General features: G+C 41.4%; 1 protein-coding gene and 1 pseudogene across 1 annotated transcript; both read right to left on the reverse strand.

Moving 5' to 3' along the window:
• Nucleotides 1-1728: 1728 nt before the first annotated feature.
• MCTS1 (MCTS1 re-initiation and release factor) lies at nt 1729-13077 on the reverse strand. Its single transcript, XM_028087793.2, has 6 exons — nt 12747-13077; nt 11425-11577; nt 10781-10878; nt 5766-5899; nt 3161-3228; nt 1729-1932 (listed from the first exon to the last, which is right to left on the reverse strand). Exons 1-6 carry the CDS (start codon nt 12755-12757, stop codon nt 1851-1853), a joined length of 546 nt encoding a protein of 181 aa, XP_027943594.1. The 5' UTR covers nt 12758-13077; the 3' UTR covers nt 1729-1850.
• A 5041-nt stretch (nt 13078-18118) lies between these two features.
• LOC114196978 (ras-related protein Rab-4B pseudogene) lies at nt 18119-23300 on the reverse strand (annotated as a pseudogene).
• Nucleotides 23301-23848: the final 548 nt, after the last annotated feature.

The raw sequence follows: 23848 nt of genomic DNA on the forward strand, positions 1-23848 counted from the left end.
CTTATCCATGTTCACCAAGAAACTTCCTGTTTACTAATTGTGTATCCTAAGCAGACTTACCACTATAAATTAACACATTCACATTCTAATGTGGGACTCCTCAAGTCTTACAAGTTTCATTAGTGGGAAATAGTTTCTCAGTCTGAGGGTCAGAGCCTGGATCAATAACCTTCACCTATGTTATATCTTGGGGGTCCAGCTGCAACAGCCAGCCAAATGGTCTCTCTCTTTTTACTATCCACCCTCACCTTTCTCACCACCTTCTAACTGTAACATGGGTCACCACAATCTTGTAAATGTCTGTATCCATCTGAAAAATAAAATCACATGTCATATATTTGTAAACAACCAAATGAAAATGACTGAGACACTAGAACAGCAAGGTTATTAAGAAAGACTTACTGTCACTATATAAATTCCCATTTAATTCTCATTTAATTCCCGAAACAGCTTACTGTTCTTACTGAAATAAGTCCATGGCCTTCATGTAACACTTATGATAGGAGATACATGTTCTTTGGGGGATACAGTGAGGACCCAAATCTGGAAGTTCTGAGCATCTGTGTAGTATGAGTTTACCCAGCTTCAGGACAGGGCACTAAATAAATTCAACCTGAATCTCATCAAGCCTATCTGTTTATGGGTTACACAGGGGGCACAAAAACAAGTTAAACTACTTTACAGTGATACAACTGACAAAATCCAGAATGGGGGAGAAAACTCTGTAAGACAAAACAACCAGATTTCTTCAATCATTAATTTAAAGGGGAAAAGACAAAGGGAGAACTTCTAACTTAAGAGACTTAAACAAATAACCACCAAATGCAATATATGGACCTTGTCTGGGACCAATTTCAAGCAAACCGATGGTTAAAAAATAAACAAAGAGGAAATCAAGTTCACTTGTCACATATTTGAACCGGATATTTGATCATATTAAGAAACAGTCAAATTTTTTAGGTGTGATGATTTTTTTTAAAAAAACCCACTTATCGGGCACCTGGGTGGCTCAGATGGTTAAGCATCTGCCTTCAGCTCAGGTCATGATCCCAGGGTTCTGGGATCGAGCCCCACATTAGGCTCCTGGCTCAGCTGGGAGCCTGCTTCTCCCTCTCCCTCTGCCTCTCTCCCTGCTCATTCTCTCTCTCTCTGTGTCTGAAGTGAATAAATAAAATCTTTAAAAAAAATAAAAATAAAAAACCCACTTATCTTTTAAAAGTACATATTAAAGTATGGATAAAATGATATATCTGGGATTTGCTTCAAAATAACTGGGGAGTGGGGTGGGAAGGAGTAAATGAGATACAGATGAAGTAAGATTTGCCATGAATTGAAACTGGGTGATGGATACAGAAAAGATCCATTATACTATTCCCCACATATTTTCATATATGTTTGGAATTTTCCATAATGGAAAGTTTAAAAACAACAACAAGCAAACAAACAAAAAACACACACAAAAGAGAAGGGGCATTTCCAGGGAGTAATGGGAGAAAATTCCCAGTCTAGGTTCCAGCCCCATTAAGTAGTCAGATTCTCTGGGGGTCAGCCATATACTATCAAGTTCATTTACCAAGTCCTGCCCTTCATTTTACATCATTAGCCTAAGAAAGGACAACAAGTTGTCTGAGTTTGAGTACTTACCAAATACCTCTTAATGTCCAAGTTTGCTACCCAATCTTAACTTGACTTTAAGAAAAATTAAAATAATTTTTGAAGCCAACAGAATTTTAGCATCTGTTGAATTTATTCAGCATAACCAGAGGTATTGTCTTCATGCTGTCACACACAGACACAAACACAGATACAGCACAATATCCATATTTAGCCAAGTGCATTCCTTCCGAGGCTCATTTATACGTCTTCATATGCCACAGCCCATCATTTAAATAATGGATATTTTCAATGCCAATTCCTTTGTTGACTTTCTCACTGTAGAAAGAAAAAAGCATATAAACATATTGTTATGAATTTTTATAGGCTTACTTATGGTAAATATAATTCAAAGTGCATTGCTATTTTGCAATTATTGAGCCACATGTAGGGAATTTATTTATATTACATTAACATTATTGACTACATTAAACTACATTACTCTGCGGCAGTTCCTGTCTTAAAGTGATGCTAGTGATCTAACTAGTTAGTCTATACAAACAAAGTAATGATGTCACCATACCAGGAGAACATCAAAGTGTTACACTTAACCGTGAAACAAAATTAACAGGAATAATTTGGTAATCAAATGAGTTCCAAAGTTTTTCAGTATATTGACTATATTTTGGTAATATATCTTTAATATTTCCTTAATATTCTATACCACCAGGTCAAAACAGAAGATAAACACTGTGTGGTACTGAACTATGTCACTGTTTTAAAAACTAACAGCAGGGTGCCTGGGTGGCTCAGTTAAGCGGCCGACTCTTGATTTTGGCTCAAGTCATGATCTCAGGGTCCTGGGATTGAGCCCCGTGTCAGGCTCCGTGCTCAGTGAGAAGTCTGCTCAAGGATTCTCTCCCTACCTCTCTCTCTCTCTGTCCCTCCCCTTGCTCTTTCTCTCCCTCTCTCTCTAAAAAAAAAAAAGAAATCTTTTTTAAAAATTAAAAAATTAGGGGCGCCTGGGTGGCTCAGTTGGTTAAGCGACTGCCTTCGGCTCAGGTCATGATCCTGGAGTCCCAGGATCGAGTCCCACATCGGGCTCCCTGCTCAGCAGGGAGTCTGCTTCTCCCTCTGACCCTCCCCCGTCTCATGCTCTCTCTCTCTATCTCATTCTCTCTCTCAAATAAATAAATAAAATCTTTAAAAAAAATCATTTAAAAAAATAAAAATTAAAAAATTAAAAAAACTAACAGCAAAACATCTTTCCTCCCACCCAATTTAAATCATACTAAATAAGAAGTTCCTAAAATATCACATACATACATATAAAACAGCTGTGTTGGCACACAGTTCTTTTCAGAGTGCTTAAGAAAGAATGCAATCCCAGAGACAGAATAGGTTTCAATGGCTTCCTAAGAGTTAGAAAAAATCAGAAATGAAGCTTCTGTGCTTAAATATTTGTAGGATGTGGTATGAATGAGAGCAAATTTCACCTGTAATTCTGATGCTTTCTGAGTAGGTGACCCATGCCTCAAAAGCTTAGGGGAACTAACATGAGACTTACATATCTTCTGCAGACATCTTCATGACTCCGACACACAGAGCATGCTGTTTTCCTTCTGCCATGATTGCCTGAAAACACACAGCTAAGAAAACTATTTATCAAAATGCCTTAGAGAGGGGGTTCAGACAATGATCACATTACTAGTGAAGCCATTTTCAACCCATCTTGTATCCTCACCCAGACCATCAACACTCCTTGAGGACAGGGACCTAGCAGAGTCTGTAGGCACATTGTAAATATTCAATAAATGCTAAATGAATGAATCTAATTATCATTCTTAGTTTTTAAGTTAAGTGCTAATACCGGGGCACCGGGGTGGCTCAGTCATTAAGCGTCTGCCTTCGGCTCAGGTCATGATCCCAGGGTCCAGGGATCAAGCCCCGCATCGGGCTCTCTGCTCAGCGGGAAGCCTGCTTCTCCCTCTCCCACTCCCCCTGCTTGTGTTCCCTCCCTCGCTGTCTCTCTCTCTGTCAAATAAAATCTTTTTTAAAAAAGTTAAATGCTGATACTATAACCCAATGCCAGCAAAACCAAAATAAGTCATGCAAAAAAGGAGATAAAATTTCTTGCATTAAAAACTGTGAAATAAATACATATGAAGTGTTCTAATGTTTTAATCACTGAATGGTGGTTTTATGTAATAGACACTTTAAAATAATAATTATACCCCAATCTATCTTTAAGAACTCAGTGTAAGTTTCAACCTTTCTAGAACAACCAAAATGTTCTTGGTTATCACTTGAAGCATTTAGAATGTTAAACATTGTGAGGTGCCTGGGTGCCTCAGTCGGTTAAACGTCTGCCTTCGGCTCAGGGTCCTGGGATCAAGCCCTGCATGGGGCTCTCTGCTCAGTGTGGAATCTGCTTCTTCTTCTGCCTCTACCCCCACTTATGCTCTCTCACGCGCACGCTCTCTCTCTCTCTCTAATAGATAAAATCTTAAAAAAAATAAAATGTTAAACATTGCAGTACATATTTTACAAAGTAAAAGTTCAAGGGTACACAGTATCTCTCTGCACTAGTTTTGCAACTGTCTAAAAGTCTATAATTATTTCAAAATAAAAATTACTTAAAAAGCAAATGCTAGGTACTAGGAAAAATTTCCATTTAAGGGAAACTCCCGAACTATTAACCTACAACACTTAGAAAAATCATAAACATAAAAAAAACCCGTCCTTACAGAATACTATTCTCCATTTTCTCCATCGTACTTTCAGTTCATACATTCGATGTTCCAAAAATATTTGAGCACTTATGATGTGACCAGTATGTCAATATAAGCTGTTCCTAAGATATAAACCTGCACTTTATACTACCCCTTAAATAGAACTGCCACAACAGAGGATACCGTCCTTTCAAGTACAGGACACTCTTAAACCCACTCCAATGGCCTCTCCACTCCACAGTGATTTCCCTACTCCTACCAAGTATTTTCTCAACCTGAAGCAAATGGCCACTTTAAGTATGACAAAAGAAAAGATATCTCCTGTCCAGATAGTTGACAAAAACCTAGTTAACCTAGAATATAGCAAACCACTGCTGTAGAAATGAAAATAATGCACAATTATTCAGCCACATCATGAGTTTTAAGGACTACCTGAAACTTAAACATTTCTCTTTGAGAAAATATGTTCTGAGGTCCAAAGAGCCAACTTAAAAATGAACTTTAAAATTAAAGTTGGGAATTGTCCATATTTCCCACTACCCACTTCTAATACTCTACCTGGTACCTGAGCTCTTTTCCCTTTTGAGTGCTTTTACTTCAGTGTATATGGGTAAGCCAATGGTAAAAGTAGCAAGCTGATGTCCAAAGAAGTGATACAATCGTATCATACATATCCTCTCCATTAATAATCAAATTTTATTATTATTTTCTTTAAAGATTTTATTTATTTATTTGAGAGAGAGTATATAAGCAAGAGAGAAAGCACAAGCCGGGTTGGGGGCAGGGAGAGGCAGAGGGAGAAGGAGACTCCCCGCTGAGCAGGGAGCCTGATGCGGGGCTTGATCCCGGGACTCCAGGATCATGACCTGAGCCGAAGGCAGACGCTTAACCAACTGAGCCACCCAGGCGCCCCAATAATCAAGTTTTATACTGTGTCCTGAGTCTGATAACACTGGGCTATAACTGGGCTGAAATGCAGCTGGGACTCTTTCATTCCTTGTTCCCATTTAACTTCTAAGATGGGACAAAATTTAGTCTCAAGAAATGATGTTACTGAGCACCTGGGTGGCTCAGTTGGTTAAGCGACTGCCTTCGGCTCAGGTCATGATCCCGGAGTCCCGGGATCGAGTCCCACATCAGGCTCCCGGCTCAGCAGGGAGCCTGCTTCTCCCTCTGACCCTCTCCCCTCTCGTGCTGTTTCTCTCTTGCTCTCTAATAAATAAAAAAATAAATAAATAAAAAATAAATAAATAAATAAATAAATAAATAAATGAAAAGAAATGATGTTATTTCCCACATTTTGAAATGTAACCAGAAAGGTATAACAGTAACAGTAACCTCCAAAAAGTACATCTAATCTTCTCTTGGACAAAAGATCTTTCAGTAATGACAAAAATACTGTGAATACATTTTTCAACAGTTACAGCCTGGGAAGGATACAACAATCGTATCTACTGCAGCAGGGTAAAGTTTAGCTCCAGGAGAAGTTAAACCTGGACACATGATATTTGCTCCACTGAGTACAAATTTGATGGCTCCTTTATCAACTTGCTGGTGTGGCAGGATAAAAGGATCTAGAAGAAAAGAAATACATTACATAAATTAATGAGACTAATGACTCAACAGAAAATAGCAAAGGACGTGAACAAATATTTCCCCAAATTACAAGGGAGCCTGGGTGGCTCAGTCAGTTAAGCGTCTGCCTTCGGCTCAGGTCATGATCCTGGGGTCCTGGGATCGAGCCCCACATTGGGCTCCCTGCTCAGCGGGGAGTCTGCTTCTACCTCTCACTCTCCCTCTGTGCTCTCTCTCTCTCTCACATAAATAAAATCTTAAAAAAAATATTTCCCCAAATTACAGTATTCTGACAGATGCAAAATAAAACTGAAACACACCATCCTTCATTTATCAAATTGGTAAATGTCTTTTAAAGATTTTATTTATTTATTTGTCAGACAGAGAGAGAAAGGCTGAGCACAAGCAGGGGGAGCGGCAGGCAGAGGGAGAAGCAGGCTCCCTTCTGAGCAAGGAGCCCGATGCAGGACTCGAACCCAGGACCCTGGGATCATGACCTGAGCCAAAGGCAGACGTTTAACCGACTGAGCCACTCAGGTGTCCACACATTGGTAAATATTTTCAACAGAAGTAATTCCCAGGGCTAATGTAGGAAAACTGGCATTCTTATATACTGCTAGAAGGCTTATAATTGGGTACAATCTTTCTTTAGGACTACTTGGCAACATGTATCAACAGTCTTGAAAACGTTCAAACCCCTTGACTCAGTAATTCTATTCCTAGGACTTTATCCTATGAAAAAATTAGAGATATATAATATATTTAGGTAGAAATATATTCATTGCCGTACTACTCTTTATAATAGAATAAATTGGAATCAACCTAAATGTCCAACAATAAAGAGATAAATGACTTAAGGTATGTCTATAATATACATAAAACAGAACCATACTTTTGGAGACTATGTAATACCCTGGTAAATGTTCATAATATAATGTTAAGAGAAAAAAAACAACAAAAAAAAACCACCAAAGAGATCAGTGGGTGCTAGGGGTTGAGGGGAAGGGGAGGGGGAGAGGGAGGAGGAAGGGACAAAGAGGTGGAGCAGAGGATTTTCAGGGCAGTGAAACTATTTTATGATACTATGATAGTAACATAGTGATACTGTAACAGTGGATACATAACATTATGCATTTGGCAAAACCCACAGAATGTACAATGCAAAGAATGAACCCTAATGTAAACTATAGACTTTGGTTAATAATAATGAATGAACGTTGGTTCATCAATCATAACAAATGCATTACATCAATATAAGATGTTAATAACAAGGGAAGGGGGCGCCTGGGTGGCTCAGTTGGTTAAGTGACTGCCGTCGGCTCAGGTCATGATCCTGGAGTCCCGGGATCGAGTCCCGCATCGGGCTCCCTGCTCAGCAGGGAGTCTGCTTCTCCCTCTGACCCTACCCCCTCTCATGTGCTCTCTCTCTCTCATTCTGTCTCTCAAATAAATAAATAAAATCTTTAAAAAAAATAACAAGGAAAGGGGGGTAGGAAGTATATGGGAACTCTGTGCTTTCTGCCCCATTTTTCTGTAAACCTACAACTGTCCTAAATAAGAAACTCTATTAATTAAAAACTATTTAATGGAGAGCCCAATTTAAAAAGGAAAAAACATATACATTTATACACACACAACATAGGAAATATTTTGATGAAAATACGCCAATAGGGGCACCTGGGTGGCTCAGTCAGTTAAGCTTCTGCCTTCAGCTCAGGTCATGATCCCAGGGTCCTGGGATCGAGCCCTGCATTGGGCTCCCTGCTCAGCGAGGAGTCTGCTTCTCCCTCTGCCCCTCCCCCTGCTTGTGTTCTCTCTCCCTCTCTTAAATAAATTAAAAAAAAAAAAGAAATACACCGATATACTAACCATGGTTATCTCTAGGTCAGGGAAATACAGATGATTTCATTTCTCTATTTTCCAACTCTCTAGAATGAACATAAATTCCTTTTGTAATCTCAAAAAATTTATTTTTGTGTGTGTATGTGTGTCTACTAACGGTTCTTAATCTAAGAAGTAAAGGATCCCTGAAGGATTCAAAACTTTTTAGACCTCTCAGAGCTTTCTGGGAATAATAATAACCGGTAAAATTTATCCACTTCAATGTCTTACCACTAGCCCTCCCACTAGTCAGAGAACAAGTAAGTCTTCTTCCTACCAAGACTACAAATTAAACATGGCTCCAAATTTAAACATCTTACTGAAAAAAAGGAACCTGAATGAATGCATTTATACATAATTTGTTTTCTACTTCTCCATCCTCGTTAATACCTACCCTTTAATAATAATGATGATGGTGACAGTAATACATAATAGTAGTAGACATTTTTTGAACAATTAGTACATCATTACAATGGCTGTCATATTTTGAGGCATTGCTGTGTTCTGAGCATTGTGTTAGATGCATTATATACACAGTCTCATTTAATCCTCACAACCCTGGGAGATAATACAATATATCCTTTTTATTAAAGATTTTATTTATTTATTTGAGAGAGCTAGAGAACGCGAGTGTGCACAGGGGAGGAGGAGAAAGAGAGAGGATTCCAAGGAGACTCAGAGCTAAGCACAGAGACTGACACAGGGACAATATATCCATTTTTAAAGATAAGGCAACAGGGGCGCCTGGGTTTCTCAGTCGGTTAAGTGTCTGCCTTCGGCTCAGGTTGTGATCTCAGGGTCCTGGGATCGAGTCCCGCATTGGGCTCCCTGCTCAGTGGTGAGTCTGCTTCTCCCTCTGCCTGCCACTTCCCCCTACTTGTGCACTCATGCACTCTCTTTCTCTGACAAATAAATAAAATCTTTTAAAAAAATAAAGATAAGGCAATAAAGCTTAAGCAAGTTAAGTGACTTGACCTGTTTAAATGGCTTGGCAAAAATGACCGGCACCAGGAATTGAACCCAGGTGTACCTAACTCCAAGTATGGTTTTAACTACCATATTACCCTGCTTCTTGCACATCAATAACTTTAGGATGTCCAAAAGGCTGGTTCCTGGCAAAATATTATTAAATAGGAACATTTTTCTCTTCCAACATATTATGCAAATGCTTAACATACAGGAAAACCATAAGAATAGTTCAATGAACACTTGGACACCATCCATTTAGATTGAACAACTGTTCATTAACCCTTTGCCCTACTTGCTTTGTGTCTATTTATGCACACACATTTTGTCCTCCACCATTTGAAATTTCAGATGTAGTGCTTTACTATAAGTACCTATCACCTAAAAATAAAGTCATTCTCCTACATAACCACAACACTATTATCATACTAAAAACTTAACAGTAGTTCCACAATATTGTCTTATACCCAAACCATATTCAGATTTCCCCCCAAGAGTCTAAGAAAGTGTTTTATAGCTTTTGAGGCAGGGGAGGAGGGCTTGAATTTTGTTTTTGTTTTTTTTTTAAATATTTTATTTATTTATTTGACAAAGAGAGAGAGAACACAAGTAGGCAGAGTGGCAGGCAGATGGAGAGGGAGAAGCAGGCTCCCCACTGAGCAGGGAGCCGGATGTGGGGCTCGATCCCAGGACCCCAGGATCATGACCTGAGCCGAAGGCAGCCGCTTAACCGACTGAGCCACCCAGGCGCCCCTTGAATTTTGTTTTTTAAACCAGGATCCAATCTAGATTCATGCAATACATTTGAATATTTTGTCTTTGTCCTCTTTTAGTTAAGTATGAATTAATGTCATCAAAATGTCCTAATGTCACCAAAATATTTTCATTTTAAACTTTTCCCATTGCATCAGGACTTAGTTTCTCTCCCTTGTACTTTTTTAACCTGAGGAAATCAATACTTAATCAAGTAATTGTAAATAATCCTTTCTAAATATTAAAATGCTTCACCTCTTTTAAGACTTTCCTTACTGCTCCAGACCTCCACTCCACCAGGTAACTCAAAATTGATCTCTTCTTACCAAAAACCAAACTCATTAGTTACCACTACCATCTACAGAGCCCTCCAGTTGCTCCCTTCCTTTCTGCCTCTTAGCTAGAATGCCAGAAATACACTGGTTTGAAAAGGAGAAATTTTTTTTAAAGATTTTGTTTATTTATTTGAGAGAGAGAGAATGAGAGATAGAGAGCACATGAGAGGGAAGAGGGTCAGAGGGAGAAGCAGACTCCCTGCTGAGCAGGGAGCCCGATGTGGGACTCGATCCCGGGACTCCAGGATCATGACCTGAGCCGAAGGCAGTGGCTTAACCAAGTGAGCCACCCAGGCGCCCTGAAAAGCAGAAATTTTAACTTCACAGTTGAAAACCTCTTGTGCATGGGGATCGTATCTCCTTTGGATTTTCTTTTGTAATGTACTCGATCTGACAATATACAAATATAAGTATATAATAAACATTTCGTTTTATAACACCTGACCTTGGCACTTAACTAACAATAATGGGACTCCCACAATTAGCCAATGCTTTCCCTTATATAGAGTTATCTCCACAAGGCAAATCTAGATACAAATTTAAAAGAAGGAAGTGCTCACAGCACTTATCACAGTTTGTGAATATATATCCGTGTAATTATCTAATTGTTGTCTATTCTTCCAACTAGACTGTTAGCTTCATAGGGACAGGAACAATGTCTGCCTTTGCTTCCCATCATATTCTCAAGTAGCTAGCTCAGTGCCTGACACATGGTAAGTTCAATAAATATTTGCTGAATGAATGAATGAATGTTCTTTCTTGGCCTTTCTGGAATGCATAATAAGAAAATTTGCATTTTTCAGATTTACCACAAGATGGGGATTCATTTTAGTTTTATATTCCATATTACCTAGTATTAATAAATAAGTTAACTACCAGAAGTCACTTTCAACTCCTTTTATATCTTTCCATATCCCCAAATACATATTTTCTAACAAGACTTACATTTGTGAAGTAACCTTAGGGTTGGATAAAAAGGCCCTTCTCTTTGTCTAAAAAATAGTAATTCTCCATTTACTGTAAGGATTTCTATATGTTCATGGCTGTAAGACAAATGTCACAAAGTACCAAGTTAGATATCTTCTTTCAAAAATGAATATGCCAAACATCCTTTAAATAACAAAAAATATGAAACGTATATATACAAAGATACAGTAACCTCTGTTTAACTTCATTAAATATCCAGGCAAAAAAGCATTGTTTAAATTGTTTCACCTACCATACCAGTCCAGTAGAGAAAAAAAAGACGATTATGACCTACTACAATTTTATTTCATTTTATTATTTTAATTTCATTGTTAGATAATTCAATAAAACAAATATCTAGAGTACAAACTGAAATAAATTAAAGCCTGAATAAAAACACTTAACTCTTTAATAAAACAACCAGTACACAAAGTCATATTTTTCAGGGACATAGAGAAACACTTGAAAATACAAATATTGATGTTTTAGTTATTCTGTTTCTCTACTCCTATAATCAATCTACCGATGGTTAATGTGAAAATAATTCCATTTATTATGAGTGCAATCTAATCATACAATATTCAGCTACTCTGAGCTCTATATAGAGAAAAATAAAGACTTACCATCGCACTATTTTGACAGGATCTTTCTTAGGCATGATTTGATTAAGCCATGGCTCAATCCCTGGAAATTGTTCTATCAATTGGTTCTTAATACCCTTTATAACTGAGGTTTTCAACTGGATGCAGTTGGACACATTTTCTTTTTCATCAAATCTGTCAAATGATTTTTGCAAGGAAAAAGGCATTTCTAAGCAGACATATCAAAATAGCTAAAGGTATTGTTTTAATTAGTCAACTATTCCCAAGTATTTAGATGTCTAAAATAATTATGAAATAGTTTTTTAAAATACCATTTCCCTTCAATTCTGTCCAGCACAAAACCAGTGTCTTAATACAATATTAAACTGTCATGTATACACAATGGGGGGGGCGGGAAGGGGTAGAATATGAGGCATATTTCATATTATAATCTGTAATCAGCTACACAAATGTCTTTCCTGGAAAACCCTACTCAATTCTACCTAGGAAGAAACAGATTCCCACCTCTAACAAAACCTGTGTGAAAAAACAAAAGTAAAACAAAACAAAACAAAAAACCCTCGGGCGCTGAGACACAAAAGACCAACCCAAATATAACACAGAAAACTGGCCCCTGCTAGGCTATGTAATCTGCCGAGATTTTTTTTTAAAGTCATGATGACGATGATTTCTAAGATCTCTATTTATTTTTGTTCAAAATGTCATGCACAAAACCCACCTTCCTTTGCCCATGTTCCCCCTTTGCTTTTTGCGTCTAGCAAGTCTGGAAGGTAAACCCACTACGTAGGTTCCCAAAGAATTTTTGTCTTCCTTACACTGAATAGCCTATGGGGGCAATAACGCTATTTTCAAGACAAGGTTAATCTGGCAGCTAGGCAATAAGCATGACAGGCCGCTTGCTTCCTGTCACCCAGACTCCTTCACTGCCATGACCCAGGAAGTCAAGCCTTCCCTTATTCAGTTCATAACTAATAAACATATGGCAGTGAGTGCAGGGCTCTCCTCTCAGCTAAAGAGGATATATACCCTTAAATCACGGTGCAAGATTGTGATTGGTAGAACCCTAGGAATAGGGATAGGATTGGGAGAGGGGACAAAAGAGAAAGAGGGGTAAGGAAAAAGAAAATGAAGGGTGGGAGGATCAAAACCCGACTGAAGATTAGGGATGGAAAGGCTACAGTGCTGCAAGTTGCGAGTGAGAGCATAGTACTATAGAAGACCTTGCGGAGTAAGGATGGCAGGGGCGGGGGAGAGAGAAAGAGGATCTTTGCTCTCGCCCTCTTCCCCACCCCCACCCCCACCACCTTTGTAAGCAGCCGATGGAGGCCACAGCATGTCCTTACTTCTTGAACATGATCCAAGGTGAAGGGGGCGACGATAGGGAAGGGCCCGGAATGGGAAAAAATTTGAATTAGCAAGGGTCCGGCAGATCCTCTTAACACGAGGAAGGCCGGCACTGACAGTCGGAGCTGCTGTCGTTATCCGGAAAGGGAGACAGCCAGCCGCACTTTACGGTTCTCAATGAAATTTGACTACTTCCGCTCCTCTGAACACGTCGGCGCTTTTGCCGGCCCTTTTTGGGCGACCGATTCCCCCTCCAGAGAGGAGAGTTGGAAGGGCGGGACTAGAGAAGGAAGAAGAGATAGATAGAGCAATCATTCCAGCTGCAGGAAGAGAAGAATGAAGGGGTGGGGTAATCATTCAAGGCAGCATTTATGGCAGTCGGCGTCAGTTACGGGTTCCTCAAGGGGTCAAGATTATTCCGTGTTTGGTTGCTACCTGTTTATTAACCTGAGCAGTTTTTTGGTGGGAACGGTTTTTGTTCCCTGACGCAACCGAATGGGTCGGTGCTTACCGACCACCGTGAACCCAGGCAAGCCTCATGGCATCTTGTTAATGTATTCCTGGGCTTGCCAGGTTTAGCAAGCAAAAATACAGGATATCCAGTTAACTTTGAATTTCAGATAAACAATGAATATATATATTTTTAGTATGACTACACCTCATGCAATATTTGGGACATGCTTATATTTTTAAAATTTCCTTGTTATCTGAATGTAATTGGGCATCCGGTATTTTGATCTGACAACCACATTCACCAGGCACAGTGAGGTGCCCCCATAGAATTATTCACTAGGTTGCTGTCCCCTGCCTCACCATACCTACAAGTTGGGCTGTAACTCAAGGGAGCTAATTTCCCTGACGATAGAACGGCCTCTAGGCAAGCTATACAAGACCAATCTGATTGAAGAGATAACAGCTAAAGAAACACGTTTTACTAGTGTAATTTTAAAAAGAGTGAATCCAAAGTTTTGATCGGCAAAGAAACCATAGAAAAATACAAAACCTAACTAAACAGGCACCACCCAGGCAGTGGAGTGGATGAGCACTCACCTATAAAACAAATACACCATTCTCTCCAGGGAGCAAATACTCTATATTGGGGAGATGGGTGTTTGGAGCAATCATAACAAACGCTATTATGTATTTGAATTGTACAACTAACTCACCTTGCCTTGATTCTGTAGTAAGGACAATCTTCTGATTATAATTTGGTTTCCCATGAAGATCTCCCTGACAAGAATTTGCCATTTTTTAAAATTCTATTTACTTATTTGAGAGAGAGAGAGAGAGAGAGAGAGAGAGAGAAAATGAGCCAGGGGGAGTGGGCAGAGGGAGAAGCAGGCTCCTCACTGAGCCGGGAGCCAAGCGGGGGCTGGATCCCAGGACCCTGAGATCATGACCTGAGCCAAAGGCAGATGCTTAACTGCTGAGCCACCCAAGTGCCCCAAATTTGCTATTTTCAATTCAAATCCTCATGAACAATTGTTTGTCTTTGTAAATAAATTGTCATTCTGGTTTATACATCAGTCTCTTGTGAATGTCCTTAGTGTGAATCCGCATTCCCAGCATCAATCAACTCTGTGACGTTTAGAATATTGAGTTTATGAACATGCAAAGCTGAAGCCCAGACCCCAAGCTGTGGTTGGTGCTACACTGTCAGGCTTCTTGCCAAACAGCTTTCTTCATCTGGCACATCACCGTGGGAGCCTGCCATGTAACAATAAATACATTATAACAACAATAAACAGTTATTAAGCAGCTTGAGATGAATGGAAAAAAGACCCCATTGAATCCGTACATGTTAACAGCATAGTAGTAACTATATATTCCACTAGTGAATAAAATTTAACCTGATAGACCCCAGAATTAATAACACCTAGATGGACTTTCTACTTTTTGAAATTGTTTGAGAAACCTAATAATTAAAAAGTTGAATATTGGCAGTGCTAGAAATAATAGCTAACTTTTAATTCTATAAAATCATGCATGGGGCGCCTGGGTGGCTCAGTCATTAAGCGTCTGCCTTCGGCTCAGGTCATGATCCCAGGGTCCTGGGACTGAGCCCCACATGTGCTCCCTGCTCAGCGGGAAGCCTGCTTCTCCCTCCCCCACTTCCCCTGCTTGTGTTCCCTCTCTCGCTGTGTCTCTCTCTGTCAAATAAATTCTTTAAAAATAATAATAATAAAATAAAATCATGCATACTCTATCCAAATTATGACAAATCGCATATGCATGGGAATAGATACATAGCAACTTGTACATACATATTTTAATCCACTTTCATACACTCTGATGATCACAGAAACTGAATCTGAATTATGACAAATGCCAAGTTAGGTCATTAGTATTAATGAGGTATTTACTTCTGTATGTGTGCATGAATACCTTCATTCATAAGCCACCTACACAAATACATAAGCAGGGCCTGATTTTCACTGTAACGTGTTTCTGGTTTTGTGTTGTAAATGGTATCATCATAAAGTGGATTTTGTTTTTCCAAGGTTATAATTGGGGGTTTGCTCCTGACAAAGGACTCATCCTCAAATAAATCATTGCTATAACAAACAATATATCATAAAAGAAGAAACACCCCAACCAAAACCTCTTCAAAAATTAAAATAATGAAAAAAAATTTAAATAATGGGGCACCTGGGTGGTGCAGTTGGTTAAGCATCCTATTCTCGGTTTCCTCTCAGGTCATGATCTCGGGGTCATGGGATTGAGCCCTGTGTTGGGCGCCAAGTCTGCTTGAAGATTCTCTTTCCCTCTGCCCCTCCTGCTCATGCTCTCTCTCTCTCTCTCTAAAATAAATAAGTCTTTTTAAAAATTAAAATAATGGGGTGCCTGGGTGGCTCAGTCAGTTGGGCATCTGCCTTCAGCTCGGGTCGTGATCCCAGGGTCCTGGGATCCAGCCCAGCGTGGGGCTCCCTGCTCAGCAGGGAGCATGCTTTTCCCTCTCCCACTTCCCCTCCCCCTGGCTTGTACTCTCTCTGGCTATCTCTCTCTTTCAACTAAATAAATGAAATCTTTAAAAAATTAAAATAATGAACTTCATTTATTCATGCAATAAGTAGTTATGAAGGGCCTTTATGTTTTAGACATACATGCTCTCTGTACTGTAATTTGTGCATAAATGTTCTGTGCAATTTACAAGGTTCTTCAACGTATATGCAGCATTGTACACAGAAAACCCAAGTCTATCATACATTTTACTAAAATAAATAACCTAGCTATACTAAACATTAAATGTTCACAAATTGTATTTGCCTCCTTAAACTTTTGAAAGGGTTTTTTAGGGTCATCTTGACACAAGGCTCTAAAATGCTGCCCAGGGGAATTTGCAGGAAGACTGCCTTTTCTTCTTCATAAGCTTCCTTGAGCAATAAGCATGGCACCAAAACCCCTGAGCACCCAGTAAAGAGAGGTTTCTTTAGGAGCTAGGCCACAGCTTTGAACCTTGGAGGAACTGCTTTCACTGCACAAAAGTATTGGGCCACTGCCAGACCCCTGCTGGGCCTCACATCTCTCAGAATCTACAGTCCGTGATGTCTTCCATTAAGGTCACTTCTCCCACAAACTGCCTCTCGGCCTTACACCTTAGAGCCTTCTGCAGCCCGGCTTTCTATCCCCCACAAGGGCAAGACATACCTAAGAATCACACCAACTACCCCCACCACCAATCACTCCGCAGAGCACAGGTGAGAAAATGCACTAGGCCTCGCAGATGCCTGAATCCTTCCATTCGGAGCCATGTAAGGAAGACCAACAAAACAGCAGCTCCTGCCTCCAGTGCCAAATACAGGTAAATTTGGAGAAAGCTAAGAGCCTCTTGTGTATCAGAAGACTGTTAGGACTAACCACCCTGCCAAACTTGTGATAAGTCAAACTCACCATTCTCATTCACATCCTTGTTTTCCTCTGTTACTGCCCAGTATGTAAAAACCCAGTTCAACTTATTTGCTATGTGACCTTGGGCAAGTGATTTGAATTCTGGGCCTGTCTTCTCATCTATACAATAAAGGCTCTACTTTATGAGGTTGCTATAAGGATTAAATGAGATAATCCACGCAAAGCATTGTTAGTTATTTTTTTTAAGTAAGCTCTACCCTCAATGTGTTTCTTGAACTCACAACCCTGAGATCAAGAGTCCCATGCTCTACCAACTAAGCCAGCCAGGTGCCCCGATTAAATTACCATATTATTATTGTTTTCCCCATATTCCTCCGTGCTTCTTCTTCCCCCACCTGACCTGTCATTTCTACCTTAACTTCCAGGTGCTTCTGCTATGGCTTCTAAAACACCATTCCATGATTAACAAACTCTCCTACCATCCTCCAATTCATCCCTGAATATTCATGGCTTTCCTGTGAGGATGGAGCTTCCCTTGCAGACCTTTCAAGTGAAAGTGATTTATACCAATACATGCATGTACTGCAGAGTGAGGAGGTGAGGTGGGCATTCTCTTCCAGCCACATTACAACTTCCAGATAATTCTTCCTTCACCCTCAGGTGAAAAACCCCAATACTTCCTCTAAGTTTCATACCATTTGGTTATACCTCAACACCTTTACTCATTCACTGAAGATGCTGGCATCTGGTTCACAGTCTGTCCAGTCCCCACTCCACCCCCATAAAGCATTGTTTACAAAAAACAAACAAACAAACCCTCCCAAGATATATTTCACCCATAAAGTGAAAAAAGCAAAAGCAAAATTGCATGCATTGTATGATCCTACCTATGTTTTTTATTTTTTATTTAAAGATTTTAGTTATTTATTTGACAGAGAGAGAGATGGCGAGGGCAGGAACACAGGCGGCGGGGCGGGGGGTGGGAGAGGGAGAAGCCGGCTTCCCGTCGAGCAGGGAGCCCGATGTGGGACTCGATCCCAGGACCCTGGGATCATGACCTGAGCCGAAGGCAGACGCTTAATGACTGAGCCACTCGGGCGCCCCCTACCTATGTTTTTTAAAAGCATGTATGTACAATGTATATGTAAATACGCCAAAAAATTTCTGGAAGGATACACATAAAACTATCACTAGTTATTAACGTCCTCGCAATGGCAGGGAGCTGGGGCCAAATGCCCTGGTCTCAGGCTTTGGGAACTCTTCGAGTATGGTTAGGGGTTCAGGGGGGATAGGGGTTAGCCAAGACATTGGAAGCAACAGCTGGTACGGATTCCCCCTTCCCCGGTGGCTCAGTCTCGCCCCTCAGCCAGGCCCTACCAGGCCAGGGAAGGGGGACAGGTGGTGGGGTGTCTTCTCTGGGGCCAGGACAGGTGAGGGGCTCGACCTCCCAGGGCCCGGGTCTGGGCCCCAGCCAGAAGGGCAGGGCTGGTTCTGGAGAACAGGGGAGCTGGCTCCGCACGTCTCAGCAGCCACAGGGCTGAGGGGAGCCACCGCCTGGGCGCTCCGAGGCTGCGGCAGCTGGGCGGAGGGAAGCGTCCCCGGTACTGAAGGCCTGAGCCCATCCTCTCGGGGTTTCCGCTGGCCGGAATCGATCTTGTTCCAGAAGGTGCAAGCACACTTCAGGAAAGCCTCTTCCACGTCCTCACCCGTGAGGACGCTAGTGTCCAGGAACATTAGCTCATTCTCCTGGGCAAAGTGGGAGGCCTCCACGAAAGTGACCTTGCGCTCGGGGTCCAGGTCTTTCTTGAAGCCACAGAGGCTAGCCACGATGTGGGGACCAGCCAACGTGCGGGCGGCCAGCGAGTTGTACGAGACGTACATGCAGGGCTCCAGCCGGCCCTCGGTAACAAACTCCGGGTCACTGCCCGAGACAGCTCCTGGCCGGCTGTGTCCCTAATCGGGAGCTTCACAGTCTTCCCACCCACGTTGACCACCCGGGATCCAAACTCCTCGCCGACTGTGCGCTTGGAGTCCTGTTCGAACTTATTCTCAATGAACTGATGAAGGAGACATGATTTGCCAGTTCCCACACTGCCAGCCACCAGGAATTTGAAGGGGAGGTCGGAGGGATAGTGGCCACAGTATGGCGCCGCGACCCCCCCCCCCACCTGCTCCTCCGCCGCTCCACTCCGACTGCCTCCCTGGCTCCTTCCTACCCCCGGGGTGGCGCCGCCACTTCATCTTGGAGACTTTTCTATGTCAGATCATACATGAGAGACAGACAGATAGATATGCTTCATTGCTTTTGATGGCTATAGAGCATTCCACTGTAAGTGTGTACCATAACTTATTTAGCTAGTCTCCTTCTGATCGTCACCTACAAGAGGACTGAAGGGTAGGATGGAGCCAGAGAACTCCAATGCTCCTCAGACCTTCCACTGGCCTCCCATCATCAGGGGTCAGGGCCCTGTGCTCTAACACTTACCTTAACCTCAGAAGTCTACCACTGTATCAACAGGAGGTCACTGGGGACCCCATACACAGCCCTGCCCCTGGCAGAAGTCAAGAACAAACTAATACACTGGGACCAACCCCTCCTGGAGGTTTTCATCCATTGTCAACAGTAGTCAAGAGGGGGCCAAGAGGGGGCCCAGAGTGGGGCAAATTTCAAGCCTCCCCAAACTTCCTCACCTTTATCTACAAGAGTTCAGACATGCAATGCTCCCTACAATCTCATCATCACAATCTACCTTGAGTCCATCAGGGACTGCTTTCATTAGAACATCTATCTCCATTTATGTTGGTCCCATAAGAAGCCCCAGACTCTCTAGTCACCACCCCTCATCTCACCCACTCTCATCTCTATGGCTCTGTACATCCCCCATTCTGTCCCCTTCTCCCAACCTGCTATCTTCCCATTTCAGTAAATGGCAATTCCATCCACTTATTTTCTTGGGTTAAAAGTCATCTATGTCGTCTCTCTCACATCCTACATCTAGTCCATCAGCAAATACTATCAAAATATATCCAAACTCTGGGGAGCCCGGCTGGTTCCAGTCAGTAGAGCATGCAACTCCTGATCTCGGGGTCGTGACTTCAAACCCCATGTTGCACCTAGAGCTTACTTTAATATATATATATGTATATATATACATATATATGTATATATATATAAAATTCAAATACATATCCAAAATCTGATCACTTTTCACATACCTCCACCACTGTGACCTAGTCAAATCTGCAATCATCTTTCACCTTGACTACCAAACTAGCCTCTTAATTTGCCTTCTGGCTTCCATTCATGTGCCTGTCCCCACCTTTCAGTCTACTTTTTTTTAAACATTTTTTTTAAGATTTTATTTATTTATTTATTTATTTATTTATTTATTTATTTGACAGAGAGAGACAGCAAGAGCAGGAACACAAGCAGGGGGAGTGGGAGAGGGAGAAGCAGGCTTCCCGCAGAGCAGGGAGCCCAATGTGGGGCTCGATTCCAGGACCCTGGGATCATGACCTGAGCCGAAGGCAGATGCTTAACGACTGAGCCACCCAGGTGCCCCTACAGTCTACTTTTTACAGCAAGTAGGGTGAACCTTTTAAAACATAAGTCAGGTAGGGGCACCTGAGTGGCTCAGTCGGTTAAATGTCTGGTGCTTGGTTTCAGCTCAGGTCTTGATCTCAGGGTCATGAGTTCGAAACCTGCTTTGGGCTCCACGCTAGGTGTGGAGCCTGCTTAAAAAAATAAATAAATAAAGCATAAATCAGATCACGTAAGTCTCCTGCTCAAAACCCCCAGTGGCTTCCCATCTGAGTTATAATAAAATCCAAGGGTATCACCATGACCCAAAGACCCTACACAATCTGGCCCTCACCCACCACTCCACTTCATCTTGCAATTCCACAAGAATGCCAAGCATGGTCCCTGGCTTCTCAGAGCCTTTTTTCATTGGTCCTCAGATGAACAGAATTAAATTAATCATAGTCCTTGATTAATGACACATTCTCATTATTAGTCCAAATATAGCTCATTTTTAGTTAGTAAGTATCAATGACCCCAATAACCAGATCTAACTACATGGCCCACAATCTCATTCCCCTGCCTCTCCCGTTCCCCCCACCCTGGCAAAGAACCATCACCCTGAATCTGGTGTTCATCATTCTGTGGCCCTCTGTTTAATACAATTCTACTGTACATATATATGTGTTTGTGAGTGTGTGTGTGTGTGTGTACATACGTACATAGATATATATTTCTTAAAAGTATATATTTTTATTATAATTTGCTTTAACTTTATAAAAAGGTTGTTAGGCTATATGTATTCTTTCAGAACATAATTTTTCCTCTCAATATTTAATTTTCTAAGATTCATCCATGTATATTTGCATGTTGCTGCAGTTCATTCATTTCGATTGTTGCATAATATTTCATTGTGTATCTGAGTAACACTTCAGGGCCTTTGCACTTTGTTCCCTCTAGAGTGTGCTTCTCTCAGATATCCACATGACTTCCCCCCTCACTTTATTTTATTTATTTATTTTTTTCCTCCCTCACTTTAGCCATGCCATTACTCAAATGCCACCTCATCCTAATACTATCTAAAATAGTGCCCTATTTTACTCTATCTCTTTCACCCTTCCTTTGCCCATGGCACTTATCACTACTATGTTGAATATTCTCGCTTGGCCTGTCCAGATCCACTCTACCCCTTTCCACCCTGCTCTGAGTCCTGCAACAATGGGCTTCCTTGCCTTCTGGCTTCCCTTTGGGTTTTGTGTAGGAGAGATACCCTCAAGAGATAGGAGGGTAGGAGAGACTGAAGTTGTGGTATTGATTCCCCAGCTCCCTCCCTACCATGACTTTTTCAGGACCTGCCACATTCCTGTCCAGTGAGTCTCTGCTACTGCTGTATTTCTCTCCAGGTTCCAGTTAACTTCTCCCTCCCCTTGCTTCTTAATGCCAAGCTGTGGCAATGCCTCCCTATCCCTCTCCCATCCTGGGTGACTAGTTATTCCTTGTTATCCCCCTTAACATTGTTCACAATTTTGTGAATACTCTTTCATTAAACTCATCAATTCTTTTTTATTTTTTAAGCAGGCTCCACTCCTGGCATGGAGCCCAAGATGAGGCTTGAACTCACGACCCTGAAGATCAAGACCTGAGCTGAGATCAAAGAGTCAGATGGTTAACCAACTGAGCCACCCAGGCACCCCTAAATTCATCAATTCTTTTTTTTTAAAGATTTTATTTACTTATTTGGCAGAGAAAGACACTGCGAGAGAGGGAACACGAGCAGGGGGAGCGGGAGAGGGAGAAGCAGGCTTCCCGCCGAGCAGGGAGCCCGATGCGGGGCTCGATCCCAGGACCCCAGGATCATGACCTGAGCCGAAGGCAGACGCTTAACGACTGAGCCACCCAGGCGCCCTGAACTCATCAATTCTTGTGTTCAAATGTACCGTCTATTTTTTGCCAGTATCCTGACTGACAGGACTGCCTTACATTAATATTATTTATCAATATTTGTTTTGTTGATTGTTTCTCTCACTAAATTGTAAGCTCTAAGAGGGTAGGGACTTTGTCTAATTCCCTGCTGTATTCCCAAGCTCTAGAATAGTGCTGAACTCATGATAAGCATGCAAGAAGTATTTGTTAAATAAATTATTAACACATACAATAATACATTTAAAGTGTTTACACACAAAAAATTGCTGTCACGTACCTCTTTCAAAATAATGCTATTTTGAAAGCTACATGCCTAATAGAATTACAAAGTTGAAGTTTAAATGGATTTTTAATTTAAGATATATTACCAAATTTCCTCCATTCTCCAAGGAGAAATGGTTGCCTCTAGGACTGGAGCAGGGAAAATATAAGATGAGCCTGGGGTGTCAGAAACTTTTCAAATTTTCAAAAACTGAACAAACATACAGACCAAAAAAAAAAAAAAAAACCACACAAAAAACAAAACCAAAAACAAAACCCTGCAATGACAGAGGTATGTCAAACAGATGCAGAAGCTAACTGAAAGCTCCCAATAGCCAAAGCTGGATCAATATGAGCAACAAGAAGATGGGGCTGCTCTCATCTTCCTGTTTCCAAACAGAACTTAAAACGATCTACCCCATCCCTTTCCATTTAACTTTTCTCATTCTTACAGCAATGGAAGAGCTATTCCTCCTTCTGAGAGTGATCTCTCCACATGTCTTTTGGATTACATACCTTTCTGCTTTCTCGGAAATCTTACCTTATCAATTATCCCTTTTCTCTTGATTTTTCCGCTTCCCTCCCTCCCACTCTCTCCCCCACTCCTCCCTCCCTCTCTTGTCTAATTCCCCTCTCCCTGAATCTGGACTGGTCTTAGTGACTTGCTCAACCAAAAGAATGCAGCAGAAGTGATGTTCTGGGATTTATAGGGCTAGGTCATAAGAAGCCTTGCAGCTTCTACCTGGGCCTCGTAGAACATTCACCCTTGGGGACTCCTGGGTGGCTCAGTCGTTTAGCGTCTGCCTTCTGCTCAGGTCATGATCCCAGGGTCCTGGGATCGAGTCCCGCATCGGGCTCCCTGCTCGGCAGGAAGCCTGCTTCTCCCTCTGTCTGCAGCTCCCCCTGCTTGTGCTCTCTCTCTCTCCATCTCTCTCTGACAGATAAATAAATAAAATCTTAAAAAAAAAAAAGAACACTCACCCTTGGACTCTTGAGGCATCATGTAACAAGTCTGCCTACTCTGACTCTGCCATTCTGTGAGAAAACTCAAGCTAACCATGGGGAGGCTGTCTAGAGAAAAAGATGCCAACTTGCCCCCAAATATCCTAGCTCTTAACTATCCAAGTCACCCCAGCTGAGGCCCCAGACATCAGTAAGCAGAAATGAACTGTCCCTGATGTCCCTAGTCTCAATTCTTGATGCAAATAATCATGAGATATAATAATAACCAAATTTTTGTTTTAAGCCACTAAATTTTGGGATTGTGTGTTATGCAGAAATGAGTAACTGGAGCAGTCAAAAATGACCTTCATGTCGCTAAATGTAACAGACATGTTTTCATCCTCATTTATTTGTCCTGTAGGCAGCTCTTGTCACAGGTAACCATTCTCTCTTGTTTTTTAAATTGAACTATAATCAACACACCAAAGCCTATTGGTTTCAGGTGTACATCATGGTGATTCTATATTTTTATGCATTATGAAACAATCCCCACGTTAAGGCTAGTTACTGTCACCATGCAGTTATTTTTTTAAATTTTATTTTGTT

Source organism: Eumetopias jubatus, unplaced genomic scaffold, assembly GCF_037043125.1.
Source record: "Eumetopias jubatus isolate StellerSeaLion01/CBP00866 unplaced genomic scaffold, mEumJub1_p1.0 scaffold_11, whole genome shotgun sequence".
NCBI lineage: Eukaryota > Metazoa > Chordata > Mammalia > Carnivora > Otariidae > Eumetopias > Eumetopias jubatus.